This window comes from Mustela nivalis, assembly GCF_964662115.1.
Source record: "Mustela nivalis genome assembly, chromosome: 16".
NCBI classification, from domain to species: domain Eukaryota; kingdom Metazoa; phylum Chordata; class Mammalia; order Carnivora; family Mustelidae; genus Mustela; species Mustela nivalis.
This window is the reverse complement of record NC_139035.1, coordinates 550,548-572,204: the sequence shown is the minus strand read 5'-3', so window position 1 is coordinate 572,204 and position 21,657 is coordinate 550,548. Positions and strand designations below refer to the sequence as shown.

General features: G+C 57.5%; 1 protein-coding gene and 1 long non-coding RNA gene across 2 annotated transcripts in view; one reads left to right on the top strand and one right to left on the bottom strand.

Annotated features, from left to right (window-relative positions):
- LOC309849838 overlaps positions 1-21,657 on the top strand; it is a 98,451-nt gene that overhangs the window by 4,058 nt on the left and 72,736 nt on the right. The window lies entirely within an intron of this gene.
- Positions 1,002-20,351, bottom strand: SFT2D2 (SFT2 domain containing 2). The gene is made up of 8 exons (XM_082702752.1): positions 20,189-20,351; positions 15,228-15,314; positions 14,962-15,047; positions 11,568-11,649; positions 10,235-10,270; positions 10,092-10,150; positions 8,285-8,314; positions 1,002-6,028 (listed from the first exon to the last, which is right to left on the bottom strand). Exons 1-8 carry the CDS (start codon positions 20,249-20,251, stop codon positions 5,989-5,991), a joined length of 483 nt encoding a protein of 160 aa, XP_082558878.1. The 5' UTR covers positions 20,252-20,351; the 3' UTR covers positions 1,002-5,988.

Sequence of the window (21,657 nt, the reverse complement as noted above, 5' to 3'; positions counted from 1 at the left end):
TAGGGTAATGATTTATCAGAGTGAACACCCTGCAAATAACACTCAGCCAAGAAATGGGACAGGAGCACCTGGGTGGCTCAGTCCGTTGAGCATCTGACCCTTGATCTGGCCTCCGATCACGATCTCAGGGTCCTGGGATCAAGCCCCATGTCAGGCTCTGCACTGGACATGGAACCTGCTGGAGATTTCTCTCTCTCTCCCTCTGTCCCTCACCAGCCCCTTGAGCTCTCAAAAAACAAAAAGGACAACCAGCACCCAGAATCCCCCTCCACACTGCATCCCTTCCCAATCACTAACCTCTCCATACCTCAAAAAGTCATCACGATCTGAACTTTACACAAATAATGTCCTACTTTTCATTGTAATTTTACCACCTGAGAATGCACCTTTAGAGGTGGGCTTTACCTGTTTTCTTAACTTGTAAGTTAGGAATATCAACTTATATATACTAATATCACATATTAATATATTACATAAAATAACATAGTATATATTTCACACGCTTGTTGGCTGTTCACATATTTGTGTTAAAGGACCATTCAAATCTTTTCAGCCAGTTTGTCTCTGAAATGATCATGAAACCATAAACTCCAAACCAGACTGACCGAGATAAAGCAAAGTACCAGCATCATCAGAGAAAGAGTGGTCATAACTCTGAATTTTGGAACATTAAAAGAATATGGAAATAGTACGAACTTCACACTAACTGACAACCCAGTTTATGCAGTGTAAGCCAGGCAGGTTAGGCAGGTGTGCAGGAATTCTCCAAAATAAAAACATCTTCCACTTCTTACCTTCAAAAATCTTTAAGACTTAGATTCTATTACTCCCATGCCCTTGGAAAGAGAGGATTACGTAACAATTTAGCTCAAAAACCACCTCAAGTGCTTGCAATGCTACATGCTATGATACAAGGACGTGTTCTTTTCTTGTAGCCAGACAATCTTCATTTGGTTTAGTGACTCCTGGGGAAACAGACATAAACAAGACACGATACCAGATTTATTAAAGATCATAATCCTATCATTTATTAGAAAAGGAAACAAAAAGCAAAACAAGAAAAATTAAGTTTTATGATGTCCTGGTGGGGAAAAAAATCAGCTCTAATATGAGCAAAGTTCCTTTTCTTTGAAATACATCAGTGAAAAGAAAACATTTGTTGTACAAAACAGAATCTCAAGGTAGGAAAAGTAGTACATAAGAATATGTTTTTGGATATAAAAGATTCAGTTATGCAATAACCAGAATTCAAAATTAGTTAAGTATTACTATACGATTACAAAAATGGATTCATGTTTTAACAAAGCGTCTTAAAAGCTCCTCAGATTAGAACAGGCACAATATTCTGAAGGCATGTACATTCCCCACAGGGTTTTGAACATCTTTACCCCCAACGAGAATTTACAAAAGTGGCAAAGGAACAGAGCTGAGAGGATGTGAAATCTTTCCTTCCTTGTTCACAGCGGCTACGTCAAGCGAAAGTACTGAAAAGGGCAAGACATACACTTCAGAGCAGGAAGGCCGCAAAGCTGGACGCAGACCGCGCTTCCCCGCACCCCCCATAAACGCAACACCTGCAGGTACTTGCCACCAGGCTCAGCAGCTGCACAACGAGGGCTGGAGAGCTTTGCCCGGACTCCGGCCTCCATTTGGTCTAAAGGGGCCCCGCGAGGACTTGAGTCCAGCCAGCCCCGTGGTTATCAGGGAAAGTTTGTCTGTGGCATACAGGGTTCTCCGCACTGTCTATGTGCAGTGACACTACCTTATTGCCCACACGGACCTGAGCATCGCCTGTGGATGACGACGCCGTCGGAGGACTTCTCGTCTCACACAGCACGTCTTGTCCCCGAGAGGACACGCACTGCCTAAGGAGCTCAGTCTTCCCTGTTCTCAGCCTGTCCCGTCCAGAGACAAAGTTCTGTGCATTTCTAAGCCTATTACCAGCCTGCGGGCTCCTGCCAGGAAGAAGGAGTCTCCCGTGGTCAGTGTAGATGGGCACGGGCCGGGCTGCACTGCCGCCACTCTCTGCCCAGGCTTCAGGGCCTCCTGCGCTACAGAAACCCAAGCCACCGACCACAGGGCTTAGGTGTACCACAGGCGCCTGTGCCTTTGGGGCAGAACTGAAACAGCCCAAAGAGGAGGTAAGCAGCCTGTCCTGGTGGACCAAACACACCGCACGACAGTTCTGTCTCTTCACTGGATGGAAACACTCAAGACCTCATAACTTCACAAAATGCATAAACTGTGAACTACGAGCTACTTTAAAGTCCCATGATTTAACCTCCCAACTAACTTTTTAAATAAGAATTTCCCAAAAAATCAAAAATTCTGAATCGAAATTCTTTTGTTAGTATCTTACCGAGAGTTTTGGATGTAAACCTGCATTTAACTTCGGCTGTAGTTCTACTGGCTTTTTAAAAACTGCTATCTGCAAAAAACCTACAGCAACCCTCAGAACATCCCCCCAAATCTTAAATTTTAAGATAGAAAAAACTATGCCAAAAATTGAGCAAACATGGATTTTTTCATTTATTTGCTGAAAAGGAGGGTCAAGGATGGGTTGTGAATTTTTCACTCGTCTGTGACCCTGCAGCTGAGTGTGGCCAGATGTCTGAGGGAGGAGCGGGCAGGCGGCCAGCACGGGCTGCCCCACAGACAAGGATGCACAGACACAGGCTGGGTTTCCTGACTCACCCCCCGAGGGCCACAAGGCCACACTCGTCGCTGCTGGAGCTGTCAAAAGCAGAAGCGCCCACACCGGTATCCCCAACACCCTTCTTTCAAGGTATGCCCCACTTCTTAATCCTCTTTTCCAATGCAGGTTCCAAAAGCCATCTACTGAGATGCACCTCATGACTTTCTCTCCTCTCCCTGACCACACCAATCAGGGTGCGAGGGAGGTGGCAGGCGGGGGACAGCCCCCCAAGGTCCCCATACTAGAATGAGGGAACACCGAGATCATCAACTCAGTGGAAATGCTGCATGCAGGATGGTGTCCCCCCCCTTCCCAAGGGACCCGCAGCTGGGCCTGGGCAGCAGCGGCCAGTGGCACAGCTGCACACAGGATCTGGGAGCCAGAGCTGCCCATGAGCCCAGTGGGCAGACAGGGAACCCCCTAGGGAGCGAGCTGGGCGGCGGGGAGTCACACAGCAGGCTCTGAGGGCCGGAGCTGGCTGTCTGGGCCTGGGGAGCAGCGCGGTGCCCAGCACAGCCGCACAGAAGGAAGAAGGTGGGGGCGCGGCTCACGGGCATGGAGGCACCGCCTCACCCCTGGTGGGCACAAGGGCAGGAGTTGATTCCTTTCATCCCAGAGATGCAACAGCCTCTCCTTCCCCCAGCCGTGGCGAGGGGAGTTTGCAGGAAACAAAAACCACCAGCAGCAAGCCAGCCGCAGGGTCTGAACCCTGACCCCCAGTTGTCCACGAGGGCGCCTGGTAACAGCTTTCAGAGACTTCCCGGGGATTTCTTCCTCCCACCCTGCAGCGGGCTAAAACAAGGAGGGGAACCAAAGGTCGAGGTGGCAGAGGGGAAATGAATGGAGTCTGGGAGAGCCTAAACGCCCGGAGCCCAGCAGGTGCTTTAACGCGAGAACCACCGCCCTCTACCGGTGGGATCTGGAGGGACCTGGAGTGACCAGGACCAGCAGCTGGCGAGTCACTGCTGATGGCAAAGGAGACCCCGCACGGCAGTCTGGTGTGCTGCACACGGACAGCTGGACGCAGAGCTTCTAGTAAGTTAATGGTCAGAGACATTCACTTGTCACCTTCAAAACTCATCGGCTGCTTCGGGGACGAGGCAGTAATGCCTTCCTGTCAATGGGATGTCATCTACGCACACTGGGCTCAGCGCCTGGCACAGCGGGCATACAATAATGCAGCAGGAACTGTTTTCTCTGGGGTTTTTTAACGGGCAAGCCAGAGCCCAAGTAACCTGTCCAACCAGACGCCAGTCTGTGACGGGACCACAACACACACCCAGACCCGGGTGCCGTTAGAGCCCACAGCCACTACCACTGCGCCACACAGCCCCGCTAGAGTCTCAAAAGGCACTTTGACCTCATGTCCCACAAAGTCAAGTCCAAACACTGCAAAGGGCCAGAGGAATCAGCCTTCCAGTCACTCCAGGCCAACCGGAGCTCGCAGACACAGGCTGGCCTCACATCTGCTCTCAAGGGAGGGAACGAAGGACACTCCTGACCTCCTCCGGGCCACTTCCTAGAGCACTTCCAAGATGTGAGTTAGCTCCTAGGGCACCTCCGGGGTGAGAGAACGCCACAAAAGCCAGGCGGCAGCACGTATTTCCCCTCCTGGCTGAAGGCAGGTTAGGAGCCTCAGGATAAGCCGGGGCGCCCTCCACCGCCCCAAGAGGACCCGGCGAGACCGCCTCCTCACTCTGGTCCTGTCAGACCTGCTTACAGCTCCCCAGCTCAGAGGAAAAGTCTGGCCAGAGCAAGACCCTTAGGGGACCAGCTAGACCTGGGTAAAGAACAGAACGGCATCCCCGGAGAGGGCTTGCTGCAGCGGCCCCGCACTGCCAGGAGCTCTGGCAATCGGGCCAGGGCACTCATGCTGGTCAGGCAGTGAGAAGGAGCTGGAAGGCACACTAACGAACCGTGGAGAGCCTCCGGAACCCAGAAGAGCTTCCCAAAGGGGAAACCCGACAGGAGACAGGGCAGTGACGTAGACCATGGGCAGGAAAGGCACAGGCTTGGCTGATGGCAACAGGCAGAACCGTTAGAGGGGGCGCCTCCAGAGCCATCCCGGGAAACACGGGGGACTGAAGCTGGAGCGCCAGGCTCTGGGCCCAGGTCTGCCACCAGCCATGGCTTTGGGGGAACCCGCTAACCTCCCAGACCCAATTTCCTCGACTGCCGGTGAGATAACCGTCACTGGCTCTCATGAGGACTGGACAGGGTTCTGGGCACAAAGCAGGTGTGTGCGGTGCAGGGGGGCCGCGAGGCGAGCCCCGGCCATCCATGGCCTCCTGCCCCAGGGTCTACGGCCCCGACTACTCCAGCGCAAAAACAGGCCCTGGTGAACGGTCACGGGTAGGCACACGTCCTTCCCGCGGGCCCCATGGTGGGGGGGGGGGGGGCTTTGCCTTCCCAGCCTCTCTTTCCTGGCCCCATTCCAGGGGAGACGGAAAACAGAATCAGTTTAAAAGCAGCACATGTAAATCATGAAAAGAAAACCATAGCAGAAAGCAGCACGATCTCTCACCTCCCATCAGCCCTTGTGCAGAAGCCAATAGTGTCTGTTCCGTCTGCGCTTTGTCCCCAGTCTAGTTCCTGGTCAGGAGAAAAGCTATGTGGCGTGGGGGGAGGGGAAGAAGACCCCAAGAGCAGAGTGTGCACTGGATGTCAGAAGACACGCTCCATCGTCAGGTGTGCAATCAGAACCAAGCCAAAATTCAGATTTAAAGCCAACTCACATCCCCCCAAAGCGCTTCCCTCCACGTTACTCTGTGGCCAGACTCTCCACGGGCTTGTGTGCAGCTGTCGCGGGGCAGACCCCAGAGCAGAAGCGCGTGCACGCTGGGTGAGGCGGGGAGGGTCTGCATACTGAGGGCAAGTCCGCAAAGTCCCCGTCGACCTCAAAGCTCTGTGCCTTCCAGCCGCACCCCTGCCAGCTCCGACGGGGCTGCCCGCCGTCCCCTGGAGAGCCCTGGCTCCGGAGCCGACCTGCAGCTGCTTCACGAGGCTTTTATTAGGAGATTTCGGTGAAACAGCTTCTAACAAGGGAACAGGTGCAGAAGGAAGTCCACCCCACAAGCTACAGACTCCACCTCCCACACCAGGCTCCAGACGTTTGGGTCTGGAAGACAACACTATCTCCAAAAGCAACCTTCAAACGTTCAGATCACAAGCAACACACTGATGCAGGAGAAAAGGCACGTGTCTGTAAGACAGAGGTTCAGGAGGTGTTTACAAAACTGTCCACCAGCTCCCGTCCATGGCGCCTCCCAGGGCCTGGCACAGCGGGCCGTGTGCTATGCCAGACAGACCGCAAAACACTTCTTCACAGCATCCCTAGGAGGAAAACACATGAACATCAGTGAGAGACCATCACCCCCCAGGCCCCTGTAAGTGGTCAAGACCCTCGTAATTCCTGGGTACCGAGAGGAGCACCCTACAGGGGAGAGGGCACCCTGACTGTGGGGTCAAGCTCCCTGGCATCCAACCGCAGGTTCAACATGAGCAGTACTGCCATGGGCAAGTGACCCATCTTGCTGAGTTTCAAATCCCACATCTGCAGGAATTAATAGTATCAAACAATGGACAGCTACTGACACGAGCCAAGGGAAAGGACTGGAAGAAAGCAGAGGCTATCGGAAACCAAGAAGGAAGAACTGTGCACTTAGAAGTTAACCAGAATTAGCAGATGCACTGAGAACATCAGACCCAGTCGTTACTCGGGCCTTTCCTCATTCCTCGTCCTAAGCAAACAGCAGGAAGCTGCTAAGAGACAGCCTGCCGGAGTTCCCGCGTACAGGGCACTGTCTGCAGTGACCGGGTACTTACCAACCTGCTGGGTTAGGCCTGTCCCAGGGCTTACTCCCTAGAACGCACATACGTGGAAAGGACAGAGTGGGTCCCCAATCCATCACCGTCCCGCTCAAGGAAGCGCGGCCGACTCAGGCCCACGCGTGGCTGTGCGGCTTCCCGCCCCGCCCTGTCCCTCTGCTCTCAGCCACACGGTGTCAAGGGTCCCGGGACAGTCACGGAGGGAGGGGGAGGTAAGCGAGTGCATCTGCGTGAGCAGGCACCGTGCTTTAACGGTAAGGTAATTCCAGCGCAGCGCTGGAGACACGCTCTACACTGTAGTCCCAGCAGAGGTGCTGCACAAGAAAGAGACACGCAGTCAGGTAAGATCCCGCACGGCAGCGACCACCACACATATCAGAGGACCTGGAAAGTTGCCGAACAAGGAACTCACCTAATTTTGCCTCACCCCTTCCCAAACATATGTGACCACAGAACCCTTTTCTGCCGTGTAACCACTCTGCCCGTGGAACATGGAGAAAGGTGTGAGCTCTATAAATGCCCGTCCAGGTCAAGTGCACAGGCCCAGCTTCATGGTCAGAGGCACAGCAGTCTCCCTGCGCCCCGTACTTGGAAGGTTTCACCTCTGGTTTACGCTCTGTGGCTGCCATCTTGAAACTCTCGATCTTGTTTAACCAGGAGCCCACAGTTACGTTCTGCACAGGACCCTGAAAATGACAGACCTGGTCCTGGCATGATGATCTATTCTGTGGGCAAACTGATAGGATCACGGGATGCTCAGGGATGAGCGGTTCTGGCTCCTTCCACATAAAAACCCAGCTGCCCAAGACAGTTCTACCCATACGCTTCTCAGACTAGCCCCCAGCGCCCCAGACTTGCTGGGTCAGCAGAGGATTTCCTAACTGTTACCCCCTGGAACGTACGCCCAAGCCACAGGGCTGCCTTTATGGTGAGGGGCCTGTGAACTTCCCATCGGGCACTGCCCCGCAGCTTCGAACCAGTCAGCAGCAGGGTCGGAACTCGGACACAAGCCTGCTTGTCCGCCTCCCAGCTCCCGTGCGGTCTCTTGTCTTCTCAATACAGCTCAAGACAGGCCTCCTTCTAACGAACAGGTACTGACAGACACGTACGGAAATTAGGCTGCCGCATGACAGCAGGGTCAGGCAAAGATCACACGACAAAGATCATCACAGTTTTGAGAGGCTCCTCGATGCAAGTGCCGAACGAAGGAGGCGTGCCTCCGGGGAGGGCCGGGCCGGGCCCGGCCCACGCTGCTTACACGCGTCCTCTCGGGCCACAGGGGTCTAGTGAGCCGCCCAAAGCCACACTGCTAACTAGCAAACCCTGGTCCTCCGAGTCCTCCTGGCCCTGCTGACTTTCCCTTCATAAACGCATCTGGAACGTTCTCATCCGTGGGTACTACAAGAAAACAAGCGTGAGCCTGGCTCCCTCCACGTCTCCCTCAGAGATGCTAAAACGATCTTCACCTTTCCTCCACAAAGCTACGCACTCCAAGAGGGATTACGTGCACACAGGCCCTACGTTGTCTCAGGAGAACGTTCTGTCACCAGAACTGGGGTCCCGGGCCAATGCCCGTCACCCTGCACCGCAGGGGAGGAGGTGGACAGGACCCTCAGCTTACGAATCTATAAAATGGATACATTTTACCTATTTGCCTGAAAGAATTTTAGTAAAGATAAAACACGAGTTCTCTGAAAGCACCCGAAACAAAGGGCCCTCTGCCCCAAGTGACGGAAGGCACAGCCCTAAGCGCAGTCTTACCTGGCATAGGGTATGTAGGAAAGGCTGTACCTGCGAAGAAAACAAACAAGAGACAAAATTAATGCAGGGACTCTCTGGAAGGAACAGGCCTCAGCTGTGAGGACGCCTGTCCCTAAGGGCCCAGACCCTCTCCGTCCTCAGCATGGGGCGTACACGCACACCTGTGCACACGTGCATGCACACATGAACACACGCCATGCCCCAGGGACAGGTGGGGGGTCGTCGGTGGCCACAGAAGGGTGACAGGCCCACGTGGAGCCGACCCCATCACCTCGGCCTCACGGGGTCAGCAGGTCCCACACAGCGGGACGGCGCAGAGCCCTAGCCTGAAACAACGCCGGCTGACACCCGGCGCAGCTCCCCTGTAGGATTTCACAAACCCTCAACAGAACAAACTGCCCCTGACCAGGAGGGTCTCCTGCTCTGCTCCTGTCAATTTTAAAAGAAGAGAAAACAGAACAAAAAGAAAAAAAACCAGCACCAACTACACTACGGATAACAACGTAAGGAAGTGAGGATTCTTCAGGAACCCGGGCCCAGAGCTCTCGGGGATCCTAGCTGGCTCAGGCCCTTCACCCAGCGGAGGCCCAGGCAGGCGGGAGGCCCCAACGCTCACAACCAGCCCTGAGGAAAACACAACACGGTTGTGCTGGCGCGTTACTGCCGTCTGCGTGAGCCTGTACAAACGGTGAACCTCTGGAGAGTGGCTCCAGGTTGTCTATAGGCGAAAAAAGGCACATACATGTGGGTACCAACCCCGTGCCCCGGAAAGAAGCAGCACATGAACATAAGCCACAAACCAGGCCCTCCGGTACCTACTGCGGACACCTGCGTCTCACTAAAATCAGGCCGTCATTCTCCTTCCGTTCCCATGGAGAGAGTCACTCCCTTGTGAACACAGTGAATCCCAAAAAGCATTTGGGAAGCGTATTTTGTCACAAGTCCCAAATGACCAAAGCGACGAGGTGCTCGGCGACAGCCTCAAGCCCCACCCTGCCACGCGGGACCACAGCCGGTCCCTGGTGGCTTTGAGACCTGCAGCCCTCTCTCCTCGGCACCAGGGAAAGCATTTTTCCCTGAAGCGGACCAGCACGTCTCTGTGGAAACCGTTCAGGCCGGCCTCACACGTTCCTAAACTCTGGAAGGACCGGAGCGACCTCTCTGAAGCCATCGGTTCCTCCGTCAGCACCGCTCCCTGCCGGACGCTGGGCCCGTCTGGAAGGACCGAGGTCTCCGGCGCCGCCTTCACCGTGCGTGGCTCTTGAGCCACCATCCCCTGGTTTTGCCAACAGCCTGCCGTGCACCTGCCAGGCCTGCCGCCCACAGCCACGCGGGTTTCCGTTTCATCAGCCGCCGTCCCTCAGCTCCGGCTGACAACTCCCTCTGTGCTTCGGCGAAGTCATCCGTCCCGCCCCAAACGCAGCGCCCCCTTCCTACGGCTCGCCTTTCTTCGACGTCCGTCTGACTCACAGCCGCTCTCTACCAGCCCCTGACATACGCCACCATCCTCGTCCTCCCAGACGGAAGTGACTGAGTCACACTGAGAACATCTCACCATCGACCCGGAGCCCCGCAGAAGACAGTGCAGCAGGCAGCCAGCCCCCAGCCCCCGAGACCGTGGACGCCGGCTACCGGCACGCGGCTGAGGGCACAGACTTCTGCTCTGCCGTCTGATTTCACTTACATCCTTGAGAATTCTTAACTGAGAAGCTCCTATGTTCTTCCGTCCTCCCACCCACACCACATGTGCTTTTACCTCCCTCGGCCGCACAGTTCAGACGGCGACGTGCGAGGAGACATCACTTACCACGTCAGGGCCAAGGACTGCAAAATGCAGAAGATGAGCGCCAGTCCCTTGTTATGCCACTGAAAGGAGAGCAGACGGTCACGCACGGCGTGTGACAAGAGGCCTACGCCAAAAGGGTCAAGGAACTCAAAATACACGCTTACCCAAAAGGCAGAACACAGGGTAAGGGCAAAACACAACTAGAAGAGAGGAAAACATTAATTAATACAGTGACAACATGGGGGGAAATACTGCGAAGGCCTCACCATGCTTGGCAAACTTCCCACACTCACCCCCCACACCGACCAGACTCTGCTGACGCAGCAACCAAAGGCATCCTTCCTCTCAAAGCGCCGGACCACGGGAGCACCCGCGTTGGGCAGAAGAGTTGAAACCCCAGGCAAGTGAAACCAGCCCACACAAACATGTAAAAAGAGATGGATCCTCTTTGACTTTCCAATTTCCCCAAACTGTCTGCCCAGAAAATAAAACCACATCTCTGGTCCCTCCCTCACCCCTCCCCATTTTCATTCAAACTCACTAACAGCTGAACTCACAGTCCTGTATTTGAGCCCCTCCGAAAACCCCTGTCTGGAGCAGGACGGAGGGTAACATGAGATTCCAGGCAGCCGGTTACTGGTTTCCATGTCACCTAACACTCTGACTCCTTCCTCAGAAAGTTCTTCCTGTAAGACCCGCCCGGACCACCTACATCCAGGCTGGCCAAGAGCAGTGGCCTCGGGCGGCCAGTCATGTCCATCCTCTCTGTCCCTCTACGGCTTAACTGCTCAGTAATCACGCCCCAAGTACTCTCTCCGCGGCCAGCACTGGGCCGATGCTGCACAATGACTCGCGAGCACAGCTAACGTGGACGCGGCCTCACGGAACGCACCCATCCCGACAAGCAACGGGGACGGAGATGAAACTAACCAAGTGCACTGACCGAGGCCCAAATGTCGCAGGAAAGGCGACTTTGACAGAAGGCCAGCGAATGTGGTCTAGAACGATGCTAAGGGTCACGCAGAAGGCGGCAGCCCGGAGGAGGAAGGGGCAGGAGCGAGGGACAGGAGCGACAGGACAGGGGGACGGGCTGCAGGTAGTGCCGTCGGAGCAGGGAGCAGAGCGGAGGGGCCCCGAGGGTGGCAGCCCCAGAGGCAAGCGGCGGCGGTCAGGTGCCGAGGAAAGAGCGCGCCCGCTCTAGGAGCCCAGATGCCCGCTCCAGCAAGCGAAGCCTGTGTTCGGGGTCACTCCCCCGGACTCTGCCGGGCGCCACTTTCCCCGTCACCAGGACGACCCGTGTCCCCAACAGTGCAACTGCTCCCAGAGGCCCACTGCAGGTGCAGCACACGGCAGGCGTCACGGCCGGAGCAGGATTCTCCCTCCAACTCGGAGCTCACAGCCATTGGGCAGTGAGTCAAGACGAAAGGGGAAAGAAAGGAGGAGGAAGACGAAAACCCAAGTCCCATGTCATAGGCGCGGCTCCCAGGCAGGCCTTACCAGCACCATGATCGTCGCGATCAAGCGTGTCGGCTCAAACATCCTCTTCAGCTGCTTCATCGGGCCCATGAGGAAGACGGTGCTGAGAGGCAAACACACAGAGGCCGTTCAGAGCAGCCCAGACCCGGCCCGGCCCAGGCCCAGCCTGCCGCCTCCCCTCCACCCGGACGGGAGCAGCCACGGGGATCACAGCGGTAATGGCCGGGGACAGCGGGGAAGCGCCTGCCACCCGCCAACTGCCAGCCTTTCCGGCGTTTTGCGTACTGTCCTGACCCAACCCTTCGATGGTCTGTGGGGCGGATGACAGGAACCGAAGAAACGGAAGCCCGAAGGGTCTGCTAGCCAGGGCCGGGGCTGCCCGCTCCTCGGGTGTGAGTGCACGGGGCTTGGCTCCAGAACCACACCAGGAGCCCCCAGGCCTCCGACAGGTGCGCCCCTGCCTCCTCAACTCCCACCCGTGGAAACCAACCCCAGAAACTCGGATCATTTTAAAGAGAAACCACACCTGACCGGGTTAGGTTGCTGGTATTAAAAACGAGGGCACTTCCTGTTCTTTCATTCTCCCGGAATATTTCTACTGGTCATACCCTCTGTGAGTCGGTCAGTGTTTGCTACAGACAGACGGGACACTCCTGCCTCCGCAAGCCGGTGGGGTAGGGGTCGTTACGCTAGTTTATCTCATGGATGGGACAAGGAAGCTCAGGAAGGTGTCCTTATCCACAGCCGCACAGCTAAGAACTTAGCCCGCACTCAAACCCACAGCTACGGGATCCAAGGCCCTGAAAGACATCCGTCGTCCACTTTCAGTGTGGACTGGAACTGGAGAGGGGGCTGCAGGCGACACTAACCCACACAGACCTGAACCCCAAACCCCAGGGCGAGGTCTGTCATGTCTCCAGATTCCTACAGAAAGGCCCCATGTGGCATCACATGGGCAGGAGCCTGGAACGGCAAGTGTTTAAACATTAGCTACTGGGTGTTTGCTAAAAGCAGAAATTTTAACAATAAGCTGACTTCTCTTTAAAGTCCTGTTAAGTTTCAACCTGAATTCACAGTCGCACTCCCAGGCAGCACTGAACGAGATGCAACAGCCACGGCTGGCCTGAAACATTAAATACAGCACAAACACGAAACTGTAGCACATCAGAGGACGCCGGGGGGCTCAGCCGTTAAGCATCTGCCTTTGGCTCAGGCCCTGATCTCTGGGTCCTGGGATCGAGCCCCACGTCAGGCTGCCGGCTCATCAGGGAACCTGCTTCCCCCTCTCCCTCAGCTGCTCCCCCTGCTTGTGCGCTCTCCCTCTCCCTCTGTCTCCCTGTCAAATAAATAAATAAATAAGTAATAACACATTATAGGTAAAGCCATGTTCCCCGTGTTACTTCCACAGGCAGGGCTATGAAGACCCGGTCCTAGTAGGGTCTGCTAAATTGTTCTTCTGGACTGACCAGCACACTCCTGTGTTTATGCTCTTTTTGCAGCCTCGACATGAAACCTGCATCGTCTGCCCAAAGCAAAACCCTCCAAAAGTTCGTATTCAAGAGGGCTGTAGAGGCGAGAGGAGACATCACTATCAGAAGCATTCATAAATCAAGTTCTTGGAAGGCAGCCGGAGCCATGCACTCAATCGTTCAGTTAGTGTTTCCAGCCAAAAACAGAGCTGGGTTTGGGGACGACAGGGACAGACAGGGCAGAGGTCCAGCCCGTCAAGTGGCTTAGACACTTGTAACCAGTCAGTGTAATAAAATGCTACCTGTGCTGTCCCGTAAACATATTTGGGACACAGAGTCCCCTAGGAAAGAAGAGGTCACTGATTCTGGGCGGGGAGAGGGGACGAGAAGTCTCACAGGAATGGTGACTTCTGACCCAAGTCCTGACAAATGAGCAAGAATTTCCCTAAAATGGGGGCGGGGGGCAGGGCACAAAGAGGGAGATGCAGCGCAGGCAGCATCTAGACAAGGACGTTAGCCCCAGAACCACCACAAGGATGTTTGGGGAAATGCAAGAGGCTGTGGAGTGGACCTGGGTCAAGCCAGCTCGCTAAGCGCCTCTCCTCTAGGCTCGCATGAGGCAGGGCCAAACAGACTGTGCTGGGGACGCCGCAGAAAGTGGCCGAGAGGGACATGAGGGAAGACAGAGAAGCCGCCCGGACTCCTGCAGTGGTTCAGACCGGAAGTGAGATGCGCCAGACCCAAGGGCGGCTCAGGTGGCGCCTGAGCCCTCCCCGGCTCCGGGTTCAGATGGCAGCCGCCGCCCCGCCCAGGCCCCTCCTCCTCCCTGCCCTACTCCGTCACCGGTTCACATCTGCCCGGCCCACCAGTGAGCTCCAGGGGCAGGAACCAAACCACACAGTCTGTGAGGGCTCAGAGCCCCGCCCAGGTGCGGGTCCAGGCTCAGTCATGAAGCACATGAGTCCCTCCCAGAAACAGTAACCCTGGAGACCAAAAGGAAGGGGTCGGCACCAAGTCAGGGTGACCAATCACAGGGGCCGGGGCTTGGACACCCAGGACTCTGAGGCCATTGACTGAGACACAAGGGAAGGGGGAGGGACAGGGAGTCACGGGGCTCAGGTTCCAGGGGGCCCTAAGGCAGAAGTCAGGCCGGCAGGACCTGCTGTCGGCACACGGCGGGGCTGAAGCATGAGCTGGACTGGACCTGGGCTGTGTGTGCACCTGCAGCAAATCGGGCCGCCCCCCGCTGGCGGCACTCCCTTAGCTCCCCCGTGCTCCTGACCCTAGGGCCAGGTCTGAGATGGTCCTCCACTGGCAGCGCAAGAACACCCCTCCCCAGGAGCGTCTGGCCCCGTGAGCCCTTCTCAAGTCCCCACTCAGCCTCTGGCAGCAGTAGGCCAGAATGCAGACAGGACTGTGTTGTCAAGCCTGAAGATACCATTCAACCACTGCGTGCCACGGTTCCCTCGTGTGTAAAACCACAACAGTAACTTCATCCCAGGAGATTTCACAAATAAACTAAGATAGGGGCGCCTGGGGAGCTCAGTCAGTTAAGCCTCTGCCTTCAGCTCAGGTCGTGATCTCAGGGTCCTGGCATTGAGCCCCTCTGCGCCAGGCTCCCTGCTCGGCGAGAAGACGGCCTCCGCTTCTCCCTCTGCCCCTCTCCCCGCATGCTCTATCTCTCCCTCTCTTTTGCTCTTTCAAAAAAATGAAATCTTTAAGAAAAAAAAGATACTAAAATATTTTGAAGTGACAGAAAATAAATGTGATGTATATTTTGTGGATTTTTTTGGATACAAGGTATTTTAACAACCTTTGGTGTGAAACCAAATCCTTAAAACTATTAAAGCATCCTCCTCACGTCCCTGAAGTACAACCCACACCTATTTTCCCATCTAGTGACTGGCTAAGGTTAAATTAAAAAACAAAAAACAAAAAGCCGTTACCTCCCAATCGATGCGATGTTACCAAAGGTATAAAACACTGCGAAGAGGTACAGGCCCTTCCTGGGCACCCAGAGCAGGAAAGTCCCCTGGAAGATCAAGCACAGGGCGTTTGCGCGGGGAGGACCCCCCTGCCAGGCCACAGCCAGGAGTGCACAGGGACCCCCAGGCCCTCCCCTCCCTCGTCAGCACGCCCTCTCCTCCCGCTCTCATCCGCGCACCTCATGAGGGGCAGAAGGGAAGGCCAGGGGAGGGGAGGGACATCTTACCAACAGTGAGCAGACAATTCCTGCAGCAAAACAGGCAATGAAGCCCTTTATTCTGGTGCCCCAGCTCAGTGACGACGCCTCAACGACCTAGAATTTTCAAACGACAGATCACACATGGATATGCGTGTTTAAGCAGCAAGAACTAGGGAAGCACGTAATGAGACTGTGTGAGTGTGTCCCACGGAAGCAGAAACAGAGGCTCGGACTCCCTCGCTGCTGCGAGAGCCCTCCCGAGTCATGGCGCACGGAAGCAGAAACAGAGGCTCCGACTCCCTCACCGCTACGAGAGCCCTCCCGAGTCATGGCGCACGGAAGCAGAAACAGAGGCTCCGACTCCCTCACCGCTACGAGAGCCCTCCCGAGTCATGGCGCACGGAAGCAGAAACAGAGGCTCGGACTCCCTCGCTGCTACGAGAGCCCTCCCGAGTCATGGCGCACGGAAGCAGAAACAGAGGCTCCGACTCCCTCGCTGCTACGAGAGCCCTCCCGAGTCATGGCGCACGGCTCCTTCTCCATCCACGAGTCTCCTCTCCGGCAGCAGATACGAGGTTCCCCAGCCTCTACGGGAACACCCCCGAGGTGGCAAGTCTCCACCATTTCACACACAGCACAGCAAGGCAGCAGGCCGCAGAGTAGCCCAAGCCCCGACCACGGCCCAGGCCGGACACGGACAACTGCAAAGGCGTGAGCAGCCCCAGGCAGGGGCCCAGGGAACGGGGAGCCACGTCACGCCGGTGCTCAGGCCACCGGGCATGGCCTCCCGCATCGACAAGCCAAAGTTCAGCAGGAGCTACTCCTCCCAGCATCTCTGAGACCCCAGGGGACGAAGGCTGTCATCGCGTCAGGGCTCTCAGCTGGATCTGAGGTGCTTTGTGCCGGCATCAGCCAAGTCACCCATGCGTGAGACGGATTCCAGATAATTCATGACCGCCCGGCCCCGCTACCATAATTAATCCCTCCCGGGAGTGCGCGGTTGCCAACAACGCGGTCGCCAGCAACAGCTCTGCTAACCGGGGAGCCTGCACGCAGCTCCCACGGCTGTTCCTCCAGGTCAAAGAGGCCAGCCCAGAGCTGATGCCAGAGACCTTCCTGGCCACACCATGCCAGGGACGGCCCCTGCCACTGAGACCTGCCTCCGGCCTCCTGCCCAGTGCGCCTGCAGCAGGCTCGCCGCGCGTGGCCAGCACGGCCGCCATCAGCAGCGGGGGAAGCTGCCGGTAACACTTCCACCCCCTGATGAAGAAGGACGTTGCCAGAAGCTGCAAGAGCCACGGGACGGGCAAGTCCTTCAGCCTGGACGCCCCCAGCTCAGGGCGGGCGCTCGGTCCTGTCCCCATGCTTCCTGCCGAACCAGAGGCCAGGAGACAAGGACCAGCGGCTCTCCCAGCGGTGGCCAGCCCTTGCCACAGAACAGCCTGACTTCCATCCACAACAGACCCAGGACGAAGGGCTACTGTCAAAACGGGTTTTCTTCCCACCGCATAGATGCACACGAATTGAGAGAGGGAGGGAGAGGCACTCTTAACCAGGCTCCAGACACGGGGGCCTGATGTAGGGCTCGATCTCAGGACCCTGAGATCATGAGCTGAGCTGAAATCAAGACGCGGACACTGAATGACCGAGCCCCCAGGCACCCCTGTTCCCCCAGATTTAAGGGGGGGCTCCTGACACTGCCGTCCCCCAGCAGACACCGCACCTGCGGAAACATGGGACACCACATGACACCGCGCAGAAAGGTGCCATCGGGGACGGGGACACCCAGTGGGAACAGGGTGTCTGTCAGGGCTGGACAGATGGGCCCCCGGCTTCCTTGCTGAGGAAAACCCGCACCCAGAGTCACAGACACTCAGCGGGCCGACCGCGACGGTGGTGCCACAACCAGCTCGGCCTTCTGACTCACACGGGCAACCTCCCATCAGGAAGAAAATAAGACCAGAAGACGCCACTCCTCCTACTCACGCAGGACACAGAGAACCTGCTCGGCCAGGCAGAAAAAAAGAGGTGAGCTGCACGCGGGGAAAAGGGCGCCGCAGCACAACGGGACGGCATTCGCGGCTGGAGCACGACTTGGCGTCCACAGGGACGTCGTCAGACGTTCAACCTTTTTTTTTTAAGAGGATAACCCGTAAGGTCACATCACATGTCAAGCGTGAGCTGGCCTTGGCATTCAGAGACCTGAATACAGTCTGCGCAGGATGGTGAGGCCCCAGTCCCCTTATAAATCGAACTCACGCGCAAGAGAAAGCAGCTCTGCTTTCTTCCTTCGAAGCGAAAGTGACACGTCGGTTCTACAAGTCCCTCAAGCTGAAATTTCCACACAAATGTCACCCCAGGGGGCAAATTGGGGGGGGGGGGGTACAGACAACTTTTCATCATTCGTGTCTCCCCACTGTGTGTAACTGCACTTGGTTGACCTGCACGGTCCCAGCAAGAAGAAAGTGCTGCTCCCCTTCTAACTGGGCTCAGCCAAAACTCAGCCCTTCCTTTTGCCAATTTATAAAAACAGACTCGGGCGCCTGGGTGGCTCAGTGGGTTAAGCCTCTGCCTTCGGCTCAGGTCATGGTCTCAGGGTCCTGGGATCGAGCACCACATCGGGCATCGGGCATCAGGCTCTCTGCTCAGCTGGGAGCCTGCCTCGTCCCCACCTGCTTCTCGGCCTACTTGTGATCTTTGTCAAATAAATAAATAAAACCTATTAAAGAAAAAACACACACACACACAATTTCTTAATTCATGGCTGCTGGAAGCTGTGCTGGGGCACCTTCTGGAAATTAGAGTAGCTTACATAGAACCTGGATAGAACTGTCAGTGATCTGCACACAAGCCATCTGACTAGCAGTTAGGAACAAAGGTCCCTTTGACTCTGGGACATGGAGAGACGAAAGGTTCTTGCCAAAACGAGGTAAAGCTAAGAACTGTTTGAGGAAACAGGGCTGGTGACCAGAAGAAGGTGAGAAATGAATGCTGCTTCCTACCACTCATTCCTTCCTTATCCCTGGACTCCTCTATGGAAAAAATGAAACCTATACTTTAGGACAGAAGCCCACTAAAACCAAAGGTTGAAGGCGTATTTATGAAGGGGAGGTATCAATTAAAAACCTCATTATGAGGCTATTGTTGGTGACTAGGCACGGCCAAGTGCTTTTTATGCCTAGTTTCATATGTAAGAGAAACAGAACTAGTCGTGCTTTTATTGTTTACGTTAAACGAATAAAAATTTGAAAAGCACTCACTTATGGTGACCTCTGACAACTTCCATAATTTAATTTGAAGAACCCATAAGGCCACGAAGTCCAAGTCACCACGGAAAACAGAAATTTCAGCACAGAATCTCCAGCCCTGCCAGCTTCGAAGCCAGGGCAGACGTGAGACGATCAAGTCAATACCCATACTTTAAAGGAGGCTCAAATTAGTAAAAATTAAAAATTAAGCCAAGAACAATCCTCAAAATGAATTCAGCCAGCTGCAGGATGTGTCCCAGGAGTCCGGGACTCAGGAAATGACATACAATGAGGTATGAAAACAGGAATGTCACACTCAGGAGAGGAGACGGACAGTGGGACTTCACAATGAGAGAGAGGCACCTTGTCTTTCTTAAACAGATTTAAGATGGGGCGGAGCTTACAGCCCTTTCAAGCCCTTCCCTGTGTCCAATGAGGACACACAACACCTTGGGTAAAAGCCAACTCAGTCTTCCCATCTTCAATCTGCACTGATCACTCACTCTTAAGGGTCTGTTTCTGATTGTTTTCTAAATACAAAGTATCTGCCTCGTCTTGCTGTCAACACTGTAGCACGGGAGTCTCCAGGATGACCAAGTGTCTCGCTCTGGAGCCCCAGTGGCTGCTCACAGCAGGATGACCGTCCGCAGGGCATAATGCTTTCAGAGAATGGGCAACTGTCCACTGCCCAGGATTTAGTAGGCCATGTGGGGACTGACCTGACAGTTCCTAACAGAAGCCAGAAATCAGAAACAAAAAATGCATGAAATTACTCCTGAGCCCCCACCCACTAATAAAGACCTAACCCTAACCCTAACGCAACTAAAAAGAACCCACAGAGTGGCTCAGTGGTTAGGCCTCTGCCTTCAGCTCAGGTCATGATCCCAGGGTCCTGGGATCGGCATCTGACTCTCTGCTCAGCAGGGAGCCTGCTTCCCCCTCTCTCTCTGCTGCCTCTCTGCCTGCTTGTCATCTCTGCCTGTCAAAGAAATAAATAAAATCTTAAAAAAAAAAAAAAAACTTTAAAAAAATACATAAATTAAAATCCAGCGTCAGTGTCGAGCGCGGGTCTTCGGGGTGAAGTTCTGGGGACCGCGCTCTGGGGCTGCGGGTCCCGGAGGGAAACGCAGACAAAACCCGGCACCCGCCGAAGCACGGGAAAGCAGCAGCGGCAGCAAACCGGAGAGCGAGGCGGGCCGCAGCGTCGCCCCGCAGCCGGGGAAACTGAGGCACACACCGGAAGGTGAAGTGTCCTGTGTGGCCCGGGGAAGAAAACAGGCGCAAACGCGACGGAAGCGCAGGAACCCGGAGACGCGCGCTGTGGCTCCGCAGCCCGGGCGAGAGCGAGACCCTGACCCTGACCCCGACCTTGACCCCGACCCTGACCCCGACCCTGACCCGCCCGCACGCGCGGCGTCCGGGAATCCCGGGGTCCGGGGTCCGGAGTCCGGCGCGCGGACCGACGGGCTCGGGGAACCGGAGCGCCCCGCGGAACGTCGGGGACACGCGCCTCGACGCCGACAGGGGCCCGCGGGCGGGAGAGGGACCCGACCCCGAGCCCCGACGCAGGGGCGGCCGCAGGCCCGTCGCCAGGGACCGGCCCGTCCGCGCGGACCCTCCCGCGGTCCTGCCCCGGCGCCGCCCGTCGAGGGGGCCCTGGGGCAGCGCGGGGCGCGGGTCCGCACAGCCCGGGGGTCCGCCCGCCCCCGCCCCCACACCCCCCGCCGCGGGCGCGCTCACCTCGGCCAGGCCGCCCCGGTCCTCGCAGTCCTGGCCGCTCAGCACCTTCTTCAGCTTGTCCATCGCGCCCGCTGCCCGCGCGCCGCCCCCGAGCCTGTGGCGCCCGCGGAGCGCGGCTCTTCCGGGTGCGCCGCGGCCGCCCCGCGCGCCCCGCCCGGACCCGCCCCCGGGGCCGCCCGCGCACGCGCCCCGCCGCTGCCGCCCGCCCGCTGTGGGGGTGGGAGGCGGGACGGCCGGGGCGCGGGGGCTGAGGTCCGCCCCGCCCCCCGCCCCCCGCCCCGCCCCGCCGCGCGGCCACCTCCGGGCGCCGGAGTCTCCGGGTCGCGCCGGCGCGGCTTCTCCGCGGGTCGCCCCGGGTCCCCCCCGGTGGCCGCGGGGAAAGTCACGCGTAACTGCGGCCTCGACCAGGCTCCTGTGACCCCAAGTGCAGCTTCCGGAGCGGACCGGCAGGGCTGCGGCGAGGAGAGCAGGACCGTGCGGGGCCGCCTGGACCGGACGGCGCCGCGGAGCCCCGCCGGAGACCCGGGACCCCCGCGACCCCCAGGGCAGCGCCGGCCCCTCGGACCGCGGCCCCCAGCGTCCGCCGCGAACGTCGGGACCGGCTCGGCTCAGACCGCACATGCCCCGGGGGCGCGGCCAGTTCCCACCCGAGACCCCCGCCGCCGCCCTGCAGGAGCCCTCGGAGGGAGGAAGGAGGAGGAACGTGGTCCGGTGGACGGAGCCGCGGGTCCACCAGCCGAAGGGGTTTGCGCGGGGCCCGCGGGGGTCCGCCGCAGCCGCGACCCCATCCCGCTCGGGTCTCCGGAACAAACGCTGCTCCTCCCGCGACGAGGACCCCCGTGTCGCGCCCGCGTCCTGCGGCACCGAGACGGGGCGGGAAGCTCGTCCACAGCGCGGTCGGGGAGACCTGGGGCGGGGCCCGTGGAACCGTCGGTCGCCAGCTCCGGGCACCGAACTAGCCCCTGACCTGCGGGTCCTCCGTCTTCGCATCCGTCGGGTGGACCCGCGCGAGGACCCCGGGAGGCTCCCGGGCGACGTGCGGGGCCGCACCACGGCCGGTCCGCGAGCTGCTGCGGCTCGGCCCCTCCACGCAGGCCCCTCCGCAGCGTCCACCCCGACGTGGCGGTCAGGCCCGTCCCCGCCCTGCGGTCGCTCTCTTGCTCCGCCAGCCCAGAAGGGCACCGGGGAAACAGCGCCCAGAAGTACCGTTCAGTGGGGACGGGAACGCGGGTCTGCCTCTGCCCTTGTGCGCGTGGGGACAGACCGAGGGGCCCCGAGGGCGACCCTGAAAACGGCCCCGCAGCCCCCGTCAGAGAGGGAGGCCTGTCTCTGTCCGCAGAGCGACACCCGGCCTGCTCCCCGTCCACGGCCTCTCCCTGACCCTCACAGTGACAGAGGTCGTTCGCTCGTTCTCACACTTGACTTCTAAGTAATCCCTCCACCCCGCGTGGGACTCGAACTCGCAGCCC